At 38.4% G+C, this 19,313-nt stretch overlaps 4 protein-coding genes across 4 annotated transcripts; 3 read left to right on the forward strand and 1 right to left on the reverse strand.

Annotated features, from left to right (window-relative positions):
* The first annotated feature begins 2,043 nt into the window (after window positions 1–2,043).
* LOC128861847 (dnaJ homolog subfamily C member 3) lies at window positions 2,044–4,983 on the forward strand. Its single transcript, XM_054100225.1, has 4 exons — window positions 2,044–2,538; window positions 2,800–2,913; window positions 2,977–3,176; window positions 3,272–4,983. Exons 1-4 carry the CDS (start codon window positions 2,442–2,444, stop codon window positions 4,355–4,357), a joined length of 1,497 nt encoding a protein of 498 aa, XP_053956200.1. The 5' UTR covers window positions 2,044–2,441; the 3' UTR covers window positions 4,358–4,983.
* A 2,896-nt stretch (window positions 4,984–7,879) lies between these two features.
* LOC128861855 (uncharacterized) lies at window positions 7,880–10,063 on the reverse strand. The gene has a single exon (XM_054100234.1). The coding sequence runs from the start codon at window positions 9,913–9,915 to the stop codon at window positions 7,963–7,965; it is 1,953 nt and encodes a 650-aa protein (XP_053956209.1). The 5' UTR covers window positions 9,916–10,063; the 3' UTR covers window positions 7,880–7,962.
* Window positions 10,064–14,194: 4,131 nt separating this feature from the next.
* Window positions 14,195–15,301, forward strand: LOC128856271 (60S ribosomal protein L35a). Its single transcript, XM_054091568.1, has 4 exons — window positions 14,195–14,287; window positions 14,632–14,847; window positions 14,902–15,129; window positions 15,191–15,301. The coding sequence occupies exons 2-4, from the start codon at window positions 14,638–14,640 to the stop codon at window positions 15,212–15,214; spliced, it is 462 nt and encodes a 153-aa protein (XP_053947543.1). The 5' UTR covers window positions 14,195–14,287; window positions 14,632–14,637; the 3' UTR covers window positions 15,215–15,301.
* Window positions 15,302–17,878: 2,577 nt separating this feature from the next.
* Window positions 17,879–18,900, forward strand: LOC128861212 (uncharacterized). The gene is made up of 2 exons (XM_054099173.1): window positions 17,879–18,410; window positions 18,473–18,900. The coding sequence occupies exons 1-2, from the start codon at window positions 17,879–17,881 to the stop codon at window positions 18,898–18,900; spliced, it is 960 nt and encodes a 319-aa protein (XP_053955148.1).
* Window positions 18,901–19,313: the final 413 nt, after the last annotated feature.

The following is a 19,313-nucleotide window of genomic DNA, read 5'->3' on the forward strand; positions in this document are numbered from 1 at the left end:
CTCTGCATGTTGTGAATATCTGGTCGATGGTGGACTTTCCAGGTCTAAAGCCACACTGATAAGGTCCAATCAGTTGGTTGATGGTGGGCTTCAGCCTTTCACACAATACGCTCGCTAGAATCTTATAGGCAATATTTAGAAGACTAATCCCGCGATAATTGGCACAGATTTCAGGATAACCCTTCTTATGGATTGGGCAGAGCACACTTAAATTCCAATCGACAGGCATGCTTTCATCCGACCATATTTTGCATAGAAGCTGATGCATGCACCGTACCAACTCCTCGCCGCCATGTTTGAATAGCTCAGCCATCAGTCCGTCGGCGTCCGCGATTTTGTTGTTCTGTAGCCGCGTTATCGCTATGCTCACCTCGTCATGGTCGGGTAGCGGAACACCAGTTCCGTCGTCAACGATTGGGTTATCAGGATCCTCCTGAGATGAGTTAATAGATGAACAAACAAATACATATTAGCATTCAGACGAAAGAAATACAATTATAGCAAATATAAAGCTTTTATTTTCTATATCGCCTCAGATTCACTGCGTGGACGAATAGTGGTAAGTGCAGCGTTTGCCCAGTTAAATTTAAATCGATTTGAAATATGGAAAGATTATAAGCAGATACTTTCCATTTCAATTCAACCGGGCTATTCGGGTCATGTTCTTCGATTTCGATGTAACTTAAATATGTTGCTCTCTGGTAAAAATAATGAGACACGTATTTTTTTGATCGCCCGAAAAAAATTTTTTTCAAGAGTTATCGGCAATTTTGTTTTTCGGCTCAAACTCGTTTTTTTTAATTATATAACAAACTTTTTTTAAATGCCCATAACTTAGTCAAAAATGAACCGATTTTAATAATTCTGGGTTCAAAATGATCGTAATTACTTACACGATCGACTTGATGTAGAAAGAATTGCAAAAAAGTAGTCGAACATTTTTTATTTAGCAAAAAAGAAAAAAAATTGAAATTTTTTCGAAACTCAATATTTCAAAAAGTGTATTTTTTTATTTTTATAACTTTTTTCAGCTCAATTGAATTTTGAGGTGTCCTCTTGATTTGGAAAAAGTAATAAAAAAAAAATACACTTTTTGAAATATTGAATTTCGAAAAAATTTCATTTTTTTTCTTTTTTGCTAAATAAAAAATGTTCGACTACTTTTTTGCAATTCTTTCTACATCAAGTCGATCGTGTAAGTAATTACGATCATTTTGAACCCAGAATTATTAAAATCGGTTCATTTTTGACTAAGTTATGGGCATTTAAAAAAAGTTTGTTATATAATTAAAAAAAACGAGTTTGAGCCGAAAAACAAAATTGCCGATAACTCTTGAAAAAAATTTTTTTCGGGCGATCAAAAAAATACGTGTCTCATTATTTTTACCAGAGAGCAACATATTTAAGTTACATCGAAATCGAAGAACATGTCCCGAATAGCCCGGTTGAATTGAAATGGAAAGCATCAGCAATAAAAAAAACGAGATGTATTTACATACAAAGTTGGCTCTTATTCGAGGTAGACGAATTGAGTAGATTCGTTCAAACATAGTTTTCAGTTTTAAGTTGAAAATGTATAAGAAAATATAATTATATGCCCTTAAAAAATTTAATATAATATATTCATTGTGAATCAGATAAATATCGATATATGTAAGACTTTTTAAAATTTTAAAGAAGTTCTTAATAATAATATATAACTTTAAAGCCTTTCAAAGTATGATTAGCTTAGGCTTTAGATAGATATCTTTACGCTTCTATATTTTGTAAAGCTAACTCAACTTTGAACTTCAGCTTCATATTGTTATATGAGGATCTTCTTACAGCCGCACCGGAAATTCGATGTCAAATAACTGTTTAAAAAAACAACAACAACTGCTTGCAAAAAGTGAATTGTCAAACAGTTGATAACATTTCAATCAACCAATCAACGACAACCACATATAGAATGCAACACTGCAACTCGACTGAAAATAAACATCACACTATACATCTTTGTCACACTCATCACTTTTAAAGCATATGTAGTATCGAGCTATTGCCCTGGAACTAAAAATATTTTTGACTGACGTGTGTTTGACAAGAGGCCATCGAAGAAGTAAAAAAATTGCGGTAGTAGTATTTATTTTATTAAACGCTGTTTAGTGAGCATTTGGTTGGATCATCCGGTAATCGGCAATATATAAAAGTACAAAGAACTTGATTCGTAATATTAGCAGAAAGATCTACGAAAAGTGGGCGTCGAGGTCAATGTGTTAGCAAAACGTTCCTACAAGAGATCCAAGAGTGCGATAGAAACTTTTTAGAAGTCAGTCTTGGAAACAGCAAGAAAGAACATTTAGAAAGTGGCAGCTTACACGTAGCATTTTTCTTTTTATTTGTGGACTAAATAAAATTTAAACAACACCCGGTGGAGACACCTCTGCTGAGAGATCATCACAATGGTAGTACCGCTGAATGACATGCTGCCTTTCGCCAGCGGTGAAAGAAAACTGGCAGCTTGCGTCTTGTTGTTGTTATTAGAACTATTTCTAGAAGGTAAGGCCTTATAAGATATTAAATATATGCAAAACAAATAGAAAATTGCAAGCGATTAATCCACTTCATTGCTTTATCTAAGCGCCAATTCAATGCAGCTCCAAAATAATTGTATTTTCTTTTTTTATTTGCATCTTCAATACATCGCTTTATTGTCATTCTGCCAACTGTGCAAACAAACCATTTCTACTGCTGCATACCAAAAATGCTAACCACAATGTATATAACAACAACAATAATGAAAACATAACCTTAACATAGGCGCCGACGCAGTGTCTAGTCAGGCTGACATTGAAAACCATCTGGAGCTGGGCAAAGAATTTCTAGCGCGTGGACAACTCTCAGATGCGCTTACACATTACCATGCCGCTGTTGGTGAGTAATAGCAAATATTACAATTCTGAGCAAGTAAGAAAAGTTGCGTTTTGTTTGACACAGAGGGTGATCCTAGCAACTACTTGACGCTTTTCAAGCGTGGCACTGTTTTTTTGGCGCTGGGCAAGGCGCGTTTCGCCATTCAAGATTTTACACGTGTACTGGAACTTAAGCCAGATTTCACAGCGGCACGAATGCAACGCGGTATTGTGCATTTAAAGAGTGGAGAGTTCGAGTTAGCCGCGGAAGACTTCGAGCTTGTGGTAGGTATAAATGCAAAAACGCGATTCCAAACAGCGCATCATTATTATTATTGTCATTTACCATTATTATCACTTTTCTACCGCATTTCTCATAGTTACAAGAAGATCCATACAATGGGAGCGCTAATGAGTATTATAGACGCATTGATGCTGCTATTGAGCAATGGGAATTAGTAAAAGATCTCAAATATCGTGGCGACTCACGCAACATTATTCCTATGATTACACAACTGCTCGAGATCTCCCCATGGTCTATTAAGTTGCGACAGGGGCGCGCCGATGCTTACATTGCCATAAATGAACTACCCCCTGCCATTTCCGATCTCCGTTCAGTGAATAAACTCTCACAGGACAGCACAGAAGGTTATTATCGTATAGCATTGCTATTGTACAAAATGGGACAGGCTACAAATGCACTCAAAGAGATTCGTGAGTGTCTGCATCTTGACCCCGAACATAAAGACTGCTTCCCCCTCTACAAAAAGCTGCGAAAAGTGGAAAAGAACTTGTCGAATGCCGAAAACGCACGTGAGGAAAAAAATCATGAGGATTGTATATCTTATGCTGAGTCTGCGTTAAAGCAAGAGAAGGAGGAGAAAATGATCATATACGAAGCTAAACGACTGCTGTGCGCCTGTTATACACGTGACGAACAGTTTGCTAAAGCTTTGAGTCACTGCAAAGAAGCACTCGAAATATTGAGCGACCCGCAATTATATTGTGAACGCGCTGATGCCTACATAGGCTCAGAGATGTACGATGATGCCATACATGATTATCAGAAAGCGTTGGAAATGGACGAGAGTTTACAGCGCGCTAAAGAGGGTATTGAAAAAGCGAAAAGACTGCAAAAACAAGCGGAACGACGGGATTATTACAAAATTCTTGGGGTAAAACGAAACGCAAATAAGCAAGAAATTATCAAAGCTTACCGCAAAGCAGCCCAAAAATGGCATCCAGATAATTTCAAAGATGATGAAAAGAAGATTGCTGAAAAGAAGTTCATCGATATTGCGGCAGCCAAAGAAGTGCTGACCGACCCCGAGAAACGAAAACAGTTCGATATGGGTCAAGACCCGCTCGATCCCGAGGCAAATCAACAAGGGGGCTTCCGTGGCGGTAGTCCATTTGCGCACTTCCATCACGGGTCACCGTTCCAATTCAAATTCCACTTCAACTAGATGTACCATTATCCTCAGGCAAAAACCATAGGCAAACATACATTAGCACATACCTAGCCTAAGTCGATTTGTTGTTAGGTCTTTTCTATTTTAGAATATAAGCGTGTATAGAACGTGCATTGCTACTGTTGCCATGCGATTATGCAAGCGCTAACCGTGCATTATTTGCATGCAGTCGCTATTGTAGGTATGTTATTTTTTTGTTTAATTTAATGCATAGCAGAAATATAATATTTACAAAACTAGCAACCGATATGTAGGTATGTAATTGGTTTGAGGCGCCCTATTGGTAAAGTTAGCTCTTAATTCTAAATGCTGTAACACATTAAACGCTCAAAAGACTATTTGCGTACGCACCTGACTTATTTGCTTACTAATCTTAAAGTTTTTTCACGTTACATCGCGGCGCTTAAACTGAATACAATCTGAATGAAATATTTTTCGTATAATTTCAAGTAAATTTATTTGTAAATAGTAGGCTAAATTAATCAATAAACTTGTTCTATTTCTATTTTTTATGTTAAAAAGGAAATATGTATGTATTTATTTAAGTAACCGTACTAAATTGGAAAGCTAAATAAAGCATTTTAATGTTATGAAAATAAAATGAAGAATGTTTATTACATAAATAAAACTAATTTTTAAACCTGTACAAACTTAAACGTGAATAACTTCTTTGTTGCTGTTTTTGTAATAGCATGCATATGACGCTACCCATACATTATTTAAGGCCCGCTTGGTTGGCGTGGGAACTGATATGTTATACTTTATTAGGGGCGACTAGCACGAGTATAAAAAATGAAAATATATGGAAAAATAACCAAAACCCTAAAATTTGGGATCAGAGGTAAAAGAGTGCGCCGTGAGAATAGCTTGTTGCTAACACCAAGACTTTATTCGTATAAGGCCAAAGTTGGATAATCCGGAGTTTAATCTATTTCACCATACAAAACGCAGATGTTCCGTAGCGCGAATATCTCAGTTTAGAACTTGGGATCTTTGTCATGAAAATTGTCCTTAGCCCGTAGTTTATTTGGACAATATCAGTGAACTCACGGACATTTTCTTATGGTGAACCTGGAAAGTCTTGCGGCCTGCAAAAATAACAATGCACGTTGTGCAGAATACAGAATCTATTCTATAATTTTTGGCAGCAGTGTGGGTGTTGTTCTTGTTAATGTTGTTGTTGTTGTAGCAGTATCTTCGCCCTGTCAGTGTAGTGTAAGTTACCGGTCGTCTTCGTCTAGCTCATCTAACGGTAGGCCCAGGAAACTGGCAGTTTCGACGGGTTGGGTCCAGAGGGAGAGAGGTGTTAGATGAGTGGGTTTGATGGGGCATGTGAAGAGGTGGTTAGTGTCGTGCGGGGTACCTTCACATGCAGGACATATGTTTAGTATGTCGGGGTCGATTCTGGATAGGTAGGAGTTTAACCTGCTACAGTATCCAGAACGTAGTTGTGCCAAGATTACGCGGGACTCTCGAGGAAGCTGGAGCTCTTCGTCTGCGATGGGTGGTGGTTGGACTCCGATAACGGCATTCGGGGGTCGGGAGCTTAGGAAGGTGGTAAGTGTCTCCCGATGAATGTCGTTCATAGCCTGTCTGTATACTGTCCGATCCTGGAGAGGTCTGTCCGTTTTGTCCTGGATCTCGTCCACGTAGTTGAGGAAGTGTCTCCTGATGTGCCTGGGAGGTGGCTCAGGCTCGAGCAGGTGTCTGCATGGGTGAGGCCTACGGTGACACCCAAGCAGAAACTGCTTGCCGAGCATTTTGTTGTGCTCCTTAACCGGGAGCATGTGCGCCTCGTCATGTAAATGGTAGATTGTTCTTGTTAATCTTAATACCTGGCTTCAGTTGTGACATAGAACCGTGCGAAACAACAAGGGGATGCAATATATTGTCAAATTAAGATATGTACAGGGTTGGTAAAGTTGTGAGTTTATTTTTTAAATTCACATTTAACACATATTTAGAATTCATTATCTGTTTACTGATGAACGTAGTATTTAATAATTATGAATGTTAAATCATATTGTCCAAATATTCTTGTGCGCAGAATATTGAATGTGGCGTCTTCTGAAAATCTGTACTTAACTCTTCCCGCTTTTGACAACCGATGACGTCACCACTTCAAATAAACGAACTAAAGGCAGAGAAGTGGCTTCTTTGAAAATATTAAGTGAATGGCTGAGTAATAGTGGGATTATAAAACTTGAATTTTTTAAATTAAGCAAATTAGTAAAAATTAAGTGCCGCGTGTTAAATTGTAAAAGCACGAATTATAAAAATGCCTTAAAATGAAGTTGTTGAGCTTTTTTTGCCAATGACGCCAATGTGTGTAATCTTTTGAGTTGGCAATCTTGAGTTTTATCATTCTTTTGTATACAGAATTAAAGATATCGATTCTTTTGGTAAACTTTTCAATGAAATCAACGCATAATTGGGTCTTTATCGCGGCACTTTACGCAACCTGTACTCGTATCTTTGAGTTTATATGACAAATAATAATTGAAAAATAGCTAATAGCTACAGAATATCATGAGATGTTTTTACATTTTTTACCGAGCTAATCGACTCAAATATTACTCCGCCTTCTCTTTTAGGATCATAACAACCGAAAATAACCATAATTTTGCGAAATGTAGCTTTCAAAGACCCATAATTTTCAATGTGAGTCGGCTTAAAAACTGTAGGTCCCTCTATTTATGGAACAACATCAAGATACATGCCACAAATAGGAGGATAAGTTCGTAACAGAAGTGTACGCGTCCATTATTTATTTATTTCTTAAATTGGGGGTTACCCACTTGACATTTGTCAATAAACCGTGGCAGCCATCAAAACACAATACTGCTAAAAAAAAGAAACTTGAACTTGAAAGACAATCTATAGCTTCCAATGAATTCTATGTACATATATTTACATATGTATGTGCATACATAAATGCTTCGCTTAACAAAAATTAAACCTGTCTACAGATAGCAGATTTGTCACTCACTGTAACACATCTAGCAGCTTTTGGATTATAAGGCAGTGACGTATTGCCAAAAAGTATGGTATAATCTAAAAATAACGATGACGTAAACTCTACTAAAATACACATTAACACAGTGGTTTTTGTTTGTTGATATGCGTCTTAGCGCTTTATTACTTTGAACGAAAAATAAATATATCGTGCAATACATGTAAACACACACGAATATAGTTTTCGAATACAATTAAATGCGAATATCAATGAATAAAACAAGAAAAAAAGCAACCTGCACCTTTAAAACTGTTGCTGTTTGGTCATCCATTATAGACATAGATTTGCATATACATTTTATATTGAGTATCTCTATCAAATATTGTATTTAGTTGAATTTAAATGTCAAAAAATGTTCAGTAAACAAAAACCTATTTTAAAGACAAATTTCTACTAAAAAAACTAATACGTATAATATTTCATAACATTAATTTTGAATACAGAAATTTTGTTCTATTAACTTTTTAACATAAACATATGCACCTAAATACTTTTTTATCTTTTCTTGTAGGTTTTACTTTTATTATGTTTTAGGTAACTAATTTATCTGCCAAAGTTAGGATTTTTACGGATTTCCTACACATCAGGGCTGTACTTTAGTGGCCACCAGTACATCGTCATCCTCCATTGGCGTCTTTTCAATGAAGAATACATAAATGAAGACCGCTCCTGCGAATATAGCGAACATGTACATCATTTGTTTAATGTGATATTTGCGGTCCAACGTAGCAATGAAGTTTTTCAGAGACTCATTGACATCGTCATCGTCATTGTCTGGGTTTAATGAGCGAAATCCTGTTGGTGATTGGCTGTAGCGTGGCATTGGCGCTGCGCTTAGTCTTGCCGTATTACTGCGCCGATAGGGCACACGTTCCTGTATTTTATTGCTGCCATAGCTGCTATAAATTTTCTTTGCATCTGCCAAATATTCTTCCTCTTCACTGTCTTGCACATATATTTCATCCCCAGATAGTTTTTCGCCTTCCGAGCCGCTATCGGGTTCATCGATGCTGCGAGTGTAGCTTGTATTGAAGCGTGTAGTTGTAGAGTAGCTTTTGATTTTTGGTGAGGGTGGTGCTTTTGGTGCTGCAGCACTGGGTACGTACGTTTCTCTAGCAAGAGGACTGCTATTGTAGCGCGGGGATGAGTATAGTGGGTCGCGTAAAGTAGATTGCAGATGAGGTTCAAATGGCAGATTGGCTTCTGCACCATGCTGAATACCTGCAAGGTAGCTTGAACGATCGCATTTCGAACCAGCAGCAACATTGCTGCGATCGTAGTCACCAGCGCCGTCATCTGCTGGCTCATCGCCATTTTCTACTTCAAAGTGTTTGACTTCTTTTACTGGTGTTATTTCCTGATAGTATGAAGTGGTCATTACACCTGATTTGCTCAGGGAAGGTGCCCGGCCCGAAAGTGTAGCTTGTTGAGAATTCGGCATAGAGGGCGAAGACGTATACGATGGTGCGGTAATTAAATCTGTAGGTAATCGTGGGTACAAACGTTGTGCATCAGCTTGATTGTAAGTCGTAGTAGTCACATTTGATTTAGAAAGAGCAGTTGGACGCTTGAATAATGGTTCTTTTGCGGTTGGTGAAGAGCCAAGAAATCTGCCGCCTTGCGTCGATGAATGACTGGCCATATTCTCAATATTGAATGAGGTCGTTGGCGAACCTGCGTTGTAGAAACCAAATGGTCTATTATTAGTGTGTTCTTGAGGCGATGAAAATAAGCCTTGTTTTGGCGATGCATTTTCATCTTGCTGATAAGTGGTATTAAGCGTACATGTTTGGCTAAACCCCAAATTGGGTGAAGCGGCTTTATAGGCACTAATAGGAGTTTCAGTTTCATCACGCAAGTAAGTATTGCTAAGAACATGCGACTGGTTGAAATCTAAATTGGATGTAGTTCCTTTGTACCCACTGTCATGATTTTCGCTTTGCTGTGTAGCGCTACACTTTCCGCTGAAGTTATATCCTTGATTCAAGTTTGCATTTTTGTTTAGTTTGTTGCCCGGAGCAGATTGACGTACCTCAATGTTATAATCATCATGTTCCATTTCAATAGGGATAATACGCGCATTATTGCTTAGTCCAACTCCAACATTTGCATTAGCATCAAAAACTTTGCCTTGCTGTTTTTTCGTTGTAATGGGCGCGATTATCGAGCGTTCATTGTTATTTACTGATGTATCAAAAGTTACATTGTGTCCTTTGGGCGATTGTGTCCGCGGTCTATTCTTTGTTATAAACTGCTGCCTTTCTCTTTCCAGTTCTTCATCACTGGAAACGTGCAGCGTCACATTTACAGTCTTGCGTCGTTCGTTTGGCGTAGATTTTTGTTTTTTGTTGACCTTGGGTGATGCAGCCGTCGCACCACCGGTTATTGTCTTGATCAACTTGCGTATAATGACATCGCGAGTAGAATCGGCTACTGGTATATTCATGCCATGTTCGACGCATTTATAGTGCAATTCCTTATTGTTCAGTGCCTCTAGTTGTGCACGCAATTCAGGGAAATCAACTTTTTTACTCATATTGATGATTTCAGAATTTACCCGGCACTTACAAGTTATATTCCAGTTTTACTTATTAATGACACGTACTAAACTCAATACAAGTTCACAACGCAAAATTACTAATCCAAATGATGAAATGTTTTTGTTTTGTTGGATGTTGTTGTTTTTATTAGCATAGATACTTAGATGGGACTGCCAGTTCAAAAAGAACGCGGATTTTTCCCCAGAGTTGTATCCGCTTAATTAGAAAATTGTTTACTCACGATTTTTCTATTTATTTGAACTAGTGCTGCCATGCTGTTAAATCAGTTTAATTAATTTATTTCGAACTTATTGTAATTTAAATTGGTAATCATCTACTTTGTGGTGTATACGAAGAAATTAGTTAAGAAAAAGTCACTGTGATTTCCAATTGTTGCGCATGGGCCCCATTATGAAAACGCAAAATATTTTTTCAACTGTCAAAAAGTTATTACAAAGAAACTTTTTTTAAATGTTGTTATTTTATATCACTAAACACATGAGAGTAAATACACTTAGGGTAACGAGAGCTCTGATTCTTTAGCTAGAATGGGCTCTGAGACCAACTTTCTTGGCCCGTTGCCCGTTCTGCCACTCCTTCTGCAGCCATCAAAACCACAGTTAGCAAATGGGTTACTCTAACCCATAAGCGAGCTTGGCGGGCTAAGAGAGACCGCAGATGGATAAAACTGATGTTACCTGTTATGTCCGATCGACCTGTCATTAAGCAGATGGGACTGTGGCAGCTGGTTGGACTGATAACCGGCTACTTTCTATGGGCGAAGCACATGGAAAAGGTAGGCATCTCAGACAGTACCCTCTGCCCAGCATGCGGAGAGGAGTATGAGACGCCGGACCGCTCGAATCAGACTTGAGGTCTTTGGCACTGATGTGTTTCGTAAAAATATTGATCTATTACATAGAAAACACAGGGTTGTATGCCAAAAAGTATGGATATTATCTAGGATTATTTTATAATCTCAAAACTGTCCCGTGAAAGTTTTTTCTTTTAATAAGCTTCGATTTACGATTGTCAAAACTCCATTGATGTGGGCTGTAGGAAGTGTGGTAGACAATTTCGTCTCGTTGAACAAGTGGCTTGTATCGTAAAATATGAAAACATAGTTTTTTGTAGCATAGATGGCAGATAGTCTTTACACCATGAACTGGTGTAAAATGCTTAACAATATTATACTTGGTGTTTTTTCTTAAGAGCTTCAGCACTACAGAAATATGAATTTTTGAAGTGAAACTTCTTTAGCGGAGGTCTGATATTTGAGCGAGAATGGAGAGTGAATTGTTAAAAATGTAACGTTTAGAGATTTCGTTACGCGAGAGAGAAAAAAGATATAACGTAGAGGAAAAGGAGTGAGAGAGAGCTATATATATATATCTTAGATACACTTTAGGTTATTTTTCCTGAGGTTTACCTTGTGGTTGCTAATTTCTAGTGAGAAATTACACTGCCTACTTTTGGGCGCTTGTTTGTTGGTGCCAACTTGTAGGAAATATAGTTTTGGTGCCTAATTTTAGACGTTATATTTCCTTGTGCCTACTGTACAGTAGACGACGCGAATATTCGTTGTCCACGTGGAATTCGGTTATTTAACACCAACCAATCTGTTACCGCATACAACAACACAATATTGAATGAAGCAAATGAAAAAACAGTCTCCATAGCCAAAGACGTATATATCGGCAACACAACAGCTGAGCAAGAAGCCTTCGTACCTCAAAAACTACACAAGATGTCTATCATTGACACTGGAGGACTACCATATGAAACTGTGTTTGTGATTGGCGTACTGTACATGATAACAACGAATATAGATGCGGCAGACGGCTTGGCAAATGGCGCAGTGGGCAAGTTAGTGCATCTCGAATTTGATGACAATGGAGAAGTCACCGTTGCATGGCTTGAATTTCCGGATTGCTCTTCTACAGGTCAAAAAATCAGAAAAAAAAGTTGCTGGTCATGTTGCAGCGCATAATATCAGTAAAACAGCGGTACCAATCGGACGACGCACAACAACAATCCCGCTTAGCAACAACAAAACGATTAACGCTAAACGATTACATTTACCATTAGTTTGTGCTTGTGCGACGACCAGTCTCAGGGAAGCACGTATTCTGAAGTTGTTAACGAATATGATAAAAAACATTCTCAATCATTAGTTTACGTTACTTTATCACGAGTCACTTGTATTGAAGGCTTGTGGATTATAACGAACGGAAATGATTTTAGATTCTACCATGGTCGACGAGCATCAGTCAGTATGTCTCATTTATAAGATGAATTCCGGGGACTATCGTTAAATAGAGTGGAAACTGTGGATAAACAAATAATCGATTTCATGACTCAGAGAAGAGGGCTATCTGTATATACTCTTAATTGTCAGAGCCTACGAGCACATTCCGCAGGTTTAACAGACTCTGTCATCCGCAAATCGAGTATAGTACTTTTGTCCGAAACTTGGTTAAACGATAACGAGGATATTAGTATACCAAATTTCAATTGCGTCATCAAATATAAGCGACTAAATGTTAGAGCTGGCGGTGTGGCAATCTACCACAATCAAGATAAATATCGTCACACCAAACATGGAAATGACTGCAAGCCAGACTCAGTCATATTCATCAACAGTCACACCAGTTGGCGATGTTTGCATTGCAGAATGTCAAACGCTGAATGGAAAAACTATTGTCATAGCCGCCATCTATATCTCACCGAACCAAAACCTTGATGACATAATATATTTCATTCACCGCTCACCACTGATTTACAGCCACGCAGGTGCAAATGCACTTGGAAGAGGCGAAGATAAAATTCCATTGATTCTCGGGGGAGATTTCAACGTAAATTTTGGATCCAATGATTCTTTGCCGTTGATTCAATTTCTTCGACAAACATTCGGTTTGCAGATAAACAATAACCCTAAAGAATCAACAACAAAATCCGGAACTACACTAGATGCAATTTTCGCACGTTATCTAGAAAATATTGAATCACGTACATATATTTCATATTTCAGCTATCAGGAACCAATTATAATATATCAGTATTACCAATTGAACCACTAACAGATGATAGCATAATGCATATAGAGTTAATAAAATCGAATTTTGGTTACACAAATTTTATACTGTTGTATTTCTTTTGAAATTATCCCTGTCTCCTTCTCTTCCTCTCTCGCTCTTTCTCTCTCTCTCTCTCTCTCTTATTCACACTCATTCACACACAGAACTTTCACTTCTACCACGTGTACGATGCTGCACATGATTTTTTTTTTATTATAGCCTGGTGGATAATTTCATCAAATTTAATTTGATAATCCAGTCCAATTTTTGACTACTTTTTCCAATAAATCAAGCCATATGGCTTGAATATTGCAATAAATCGATTGCTAAGTTGCGCCGTTTTGTTGTAACAAAAAGTCGGTGATGTTTTGCTGATCAATTTTTGGAAACACAATTTTAGTTAGCCTATCTAGATGACGACCACCATTATCCGTAACGGCAGCTGCTTCCTCATTTCGCAAAAAAATAAGGGCCGATGATGCCGCCAGTACTCTGTGGACAGATTTTTTTTTGCAAAATATATTTCGACAATTCAAAGGTGTTGTTTTGGCTTTAAATCATTCATTATGACTAGCCAAACCTTATGGCCTCTGGTGACGCTCCAGCATGCTTGTCCAGAGGCTTATATGTGTGCGTGTCGGGTGCTTGACGCTAATATCTAAAATTTTTGATTTTCATCATTCACAAGCCGACAACAAGTATGTGTGACACGAAGCAAGTACGAGTGTCACCCGACACGCACACATATAAGCCTGCTGGACAAGCATGCTGGAGCGTCACCAAAGGCCATTACTGAACACAAATGTCAATTCAGTTTGCCGTTCTCAGGTTTTAAACCATAGTTATCGATATCCATAGATTTCATGCAGCCAAAAAAAAAAAAACACCCAATATATTATATTTGTGTTGCTAGATCATTTTTGAAAACTGAACAAATTTTAAAATGTATTTGCTTTTTGTAGTCGCAGTCAGATTATGAAAGCTTTTTTCCAAGACTCATTCCGGAAGAATTCAAAATAATTTTCTGTAATATTTTTTGGGGGTACACAGAGAATTAAAATATAACTGACACCTAAATGAGTTAAAAATCACTTTCTTGTTATGCTTGACATGTATTATTAATGAGTATAATATTTACAAGGCAACTGAGAGAAATTACATCACTGTATCGATAAATATGATTGAGACTTTTCGGAGGAGCAAATAAATTTCCCATCAACTGTATAATTTTGACATTTCATTGCTGCGTTCTTATCTTATTTTCTCTCTTTCGCCATTTATAAAGTTTCCGGTACGTACGCGATTTTTCTTCCACTCATTCAATTATTTCAAAAAATCATTAAAATCTTAGAAATCGCATAAATATTACTAAAATTACGGCTAGAAACGATCAATAAAATATCATTCTGTGTATTAAAGTAGTTGGTTACCCAATAGCAACAAAATGAAACTCGATGTTAATGGATGAAGAATTCTACTAAAAAAATATATTTGTAAAGTGAGACGATTGCGGGGTGTATTTACCGATGGAAAACATGCTAAACTGTTGGGTGGCCGATTACTCACCGAAATAACTTCTTAAAGTGCTTTTACAAGTTGGAATTAATTGAAATTGTTGTTTCCTGCTAATTACAGTTAACTATGGCTGACACACAAGCAGCTGCTGCACCAGCTTCGAAAGCCCCAAAGGCTGTTAAGGCATCCAAGGCTAAAGCCCCAAAGATTGAAAAGCCAACCGCACCAGTTGCTGCACCTAAATACAAACGTCATGGACGTCTTTTTGCCAAGGCAGTGTTTACTGGTTACAAACGTGGACTGCGTAATCAACACGAAAGCCAGGCTATCTTAAAGGTGAGTAATGAGATGCGTGCAATTTGCTATAATTTGAAATCTGTTTTGATGCAGATTGAGGGTGCTCGTCGCAAGGAACACGGTCAATTTTACATTGGCAAGCGTTGTGTGTACGTTTACAAAGCAAAGACAAAGAAGTGCGTGCCACAGCATCCTGAACGCAAAACCAGAATCCGGGCGATCTGGGGTAAAGTGACTCGTCTGCATGGCAATACCGGATCTGTACGTGCACGTTTCAACAGGAATTTGCCTGGTCACGCAATGGGTCACCGCATTCGCATTGTAAGTATCAAGTGAAACAAAACTACAACTGGATAGTGCTAATATTACGAATTTCTTACAGATGCTGTACCCATCGAGGATTTAAGTGATTATGTTAATAATTAACTATAATTTGACTTGGAAAACCTGCGTTTTTAAACAAATAAAAAATAATTACCTTTAAATCTAGAAATGTGAGTCAATTTCTTAATGGGATTGAATGAGAAAATAAAGGCAATACCATTCTGTCAGGATAAAAACCCCTAATAAGTAGTACTAAAATCAAGCAGGGGAAGTATTCGCGTAACAACACGGATTTATGTGTAACAGCCATCATCCATAATAGTAAACAATAACAAAAAGTGCTCGGAACATTTTTCCTTGTTTTGAAAGATCAGTACTCTTTATCTTCTTTAGGTAGATAGGATCTTCACAAAAAGAAAACAAAACTTTAAACATTTTTCATACAATTTTGAACCAATCTTTGTATTCGATGGAGAGCGACCGCAGAAAAAAAGTTGCACTTGGAAAATATGTATGAAACTAAAAAAAAGCTTGTTTGTTTTCTTATTTTAAATCCGATTTCAATATAGAAAACATTCTATATAAAATATACAAAAAAAGCGATGAGTTGACACAAAGTTAAGAAATGTTTCCACGACAGTCGGTTCTACATTACGAGAACGGCCCGGATTTATATTCGGCCAAGGACTGCATTGTCGCAGCATTACCAAAACTTCTATGGGGAACGTTTTTGCTGTTAAACAACAAAAACATCAACAAAGTAAAAACATTTTCCTCATTTTCAGCTCATTTTGGCTCAAAGCTCGACGATAAAGTTGGCTTCTTGTCTACTGTAAGAAGCCAAAAGTAAGCGTTTCGGCTCGTCTTACTAATCACTGTAGCGTATTTCAGACTGCAATTCTAGCCATTAATGAGGCAGCTGTCTGGTTAGGCAAAAATGTGACTACCTTCAGAGAAATGTATATTTACTCCGATAGCCAAGCGATGGGTTGATAGTCTGACATGTAATGGAACAAAAACAATTTGGCCAAAATAAGATGTCAGGCGCTACTTAATCGGACAAGGAAAAACGTATCTATGTTAGTTGCTTTGATCACAGGCCACTTTCTCATGGGTCGACATGCTCAAAGATTGAACGTACCTCATTTCGACTATTTTAGAAGCTGCAAGAATAAGGAGGAAGAGTCCGTTAGGTGTAGATATTGTTGTTGTTTTAACAGTAATATTACTTTCTTCTGGCCTCTGGTGACGATACAGCATGCTTGACTGAGCTTTGTATGTGTTAGTGCAGTCGGTTGGCGTCGTGTCACACATACTTGTTGTCGGTAAAAATCAAAAATTTTAGATATTAGCGTCAAGCACCCGACACGCACACATATAAAGTTCTTGTCAAACAATGCTTGACCGTCACCAGAGGCCATTCCATTTGTGGAACAACATTAAAACCACACCACACATCACTAGTAGGAGGATTAGTTCAATCAAGTGTACTTTATAATTTAAGTTAAAAAAGTTTATTAAAATCAACAGTAGCAATGAAATATTACATCAAAAGCATTTTTGTTGTAGAGTATACAGTTTAGGCAATCGAATTGATAGAGCCAACTTTAAATGTACAATAATTTTCTTGTCTTTCGATTATCTTTTTTTGTTTCCAATAATAATAACAAAATGGCGGCCGTTAAACTGCAAGTGTTTCCGTTTTTTATGGCTGACAGTGAAGCGATTCAAATTGTTTCTACATTATCAGAAGAATATAATTAACTAAACATTTATTTTCGCTTATATACATATATGTACATATATTTACTTAACGTTTTAAAATTTAATCAATATTTGAATATTTTATGCTGTGTGTCGAGTGGCCACTTCCGCTAGATTTTCTAATTTGATTTTTCCCAATTGGGCCATGCTAAATTTCCAGTTTACAATCCCTGAGCCCAAAGCGAATTCATAGAAGGTGATTTCGCTATTGCAACAACAAAATTTACATGTATTTTGTTCTTGCTATTTGCTAGTTTGATTGACAAAATTTCATGCCAATGCAAGGTGGATTTATTATAGTAACAGCATTCAGCCAGCTGAATTTTTCGCCGTAGATATGGCTTACGTCAAAATGATATGCTTTGTTTGTATTGGTATTGTGGGAACACAGGTGAGAGTGTCGTACGGGAACACACCTATACCTATCAGTGTGGCCACACTGATTTCATTATTCACTTTTATTCACTATTCAACTGAATTTAACGTCGTTATGAATTCGAACAAAGAGATCATTCGAGAAGCGTTCTTGCAACTACAAGACATATAAAAATTAGGGTTCTTTTACAAGTTATATATTTCATCTTAATCTTGAGTTTTCATAGGAAATAAAGCGTGTTAATTTTAATATAAAAGTATATGTGGAGTTTTATTCCCCCACATATGTAATTGGTGACCCCTACAATTTACCAACACGCATCATGGAAATAGGGCAAACAGACATTGAGAAAACTGGCGATACTGACCCCGTAGGACACAGCGGAGCGTCCAACGAGGAATTTTTCGAAGCAATTAATACCTCCCAGCTACAAACACCCTTGGTCGCACACATTGACCGGTTCGAACGATTGGAGCTGCCACGTTTTGGAGCCAACAAGTCCAATTATGGCTTGCCGCAATCGAGGCGCAGTTCCAGATCGGGAAGATCACAGCGGACGCAACGAAATACTATGCAGTAGTCGCCCGCCTTGACCAAGACGCGCTTATGATTGTGGAATACATCGTTGCGAACCCACCCTTATCAAATAAGTATATTGCGTTAAAGGAGGCTCTGGTCAACCATTTTGAAATTCCGCAGGAGCGCCGGTTCAAAAAGCTGCTGTCTGGAATTGAGTTGCGGGAACGACGCCCTACTGAACTTTTGGCAGAAATTAATCGGCTAGGAGGAAACAATCTGGACCCATCATTCGTCCGCTCGATGTGGCTGGATCGACTTCCTCTACAGATTCAATTAGCACTCACCGCCACTGGTGAACAGGACAATGCTAAACTCGCACAGACAGCAAACAGGCTTATGGCAATTCAGCGTGACTCCGAAAACCACTGCGTAATGCCAATCGCCCGAGAGACTGTCGCCAGCGGTGGTATACAGAAGCAACTGGACAAGCTAGCTAAGCAGGTCGAGAAACTATCACAGAGGCTTAACAGATCGACAGTGGGCGAAGACAGCCAGAAACGCTTCAACAACTCGACAAACGTATCTCGCAGCACCACCGACAATACCTCAACATCCACGTGTTATTATCATCGGAGATTCGGCGAACGTGCCAAAAAGTGCACGCAGCCTTGTACTTTTCAGGGAAACGCCAATCGCCCCCAGTAGACACGGCGGATACTGGTGGCAAGTCAATTCCTCGTCGATTATTTGTATACGACCGTACAACAGGTACGAAATTCCTCGTCGATACCGGCGCGGATATTTCGGTTACTCCACCTTCGCGCCAAGACCAAACAACACCAACACAGTTTCACCTTCAAGCTGCAAACGGCAGCAAAATAGAAACGTATGGTGAGAAGGTCATCGTGCTCAACATCGGCTTACAGCGACCGATCCGTTGGATTTTCCGCATCGCTAAGGTGCCTTATCCGATCATCGGTGCAGATCTCATACACGCTCTTGGGCTAATAGCGGACCTCAAGCGCGGTCACTTAATAGACCCCAACTCAGACTCGCACAGCATAGGATCGTACGCTACGGCAGTGTGTTTTGGAAAGCAGCTGAAGTAGATTTTTTGGGTTATCGGGTAACAGCGCTCGGGTCAGCACCACGTCCTATCCGAGTCCAAGCACTACGTGACTTTCCCAAGCCTAAAACGATTATTGAACTAAGGAGATTCATCGGAGCAATAAACTTCTACAGGCGACACATTAGAAATGCCGCTACGACACAGGCACCTCTCAACGAATTTCTGAAAGATTCAAAGAAGAATGATCGGAGGCCAGTGCCATGGACAGCAGAGGCAGACAAAGCGTTCGCATCTATCAAGGATCAACTCCCAACCGCAACTTTACTGGCACACCCTTCACCATCTGCTGAACTTCGAATCACTTGCGCATCCAGCACCGCTTTAGGGGCGGTATTAGAGCAAAATAACAATAACGTTTGGCAGCCGCTTGGATTTTTCTCTAAGAAGTTATCC

The sequence above is a fragment of the Anastrepha ludens genome, chromosome 2 (genome assembly GCF_028408465.1).
Source record: "Anastrepha ludens isolate Willacy chromosome 2, idAnaLude1.1, whole genome shotgun sequence".
NCBI classification, from domain to species: Eukaryota; Metazoa; Arthropoda; class Insecta; order Diptera; family Tephritidae; genus Anastrepha; species Anastrepha ludens.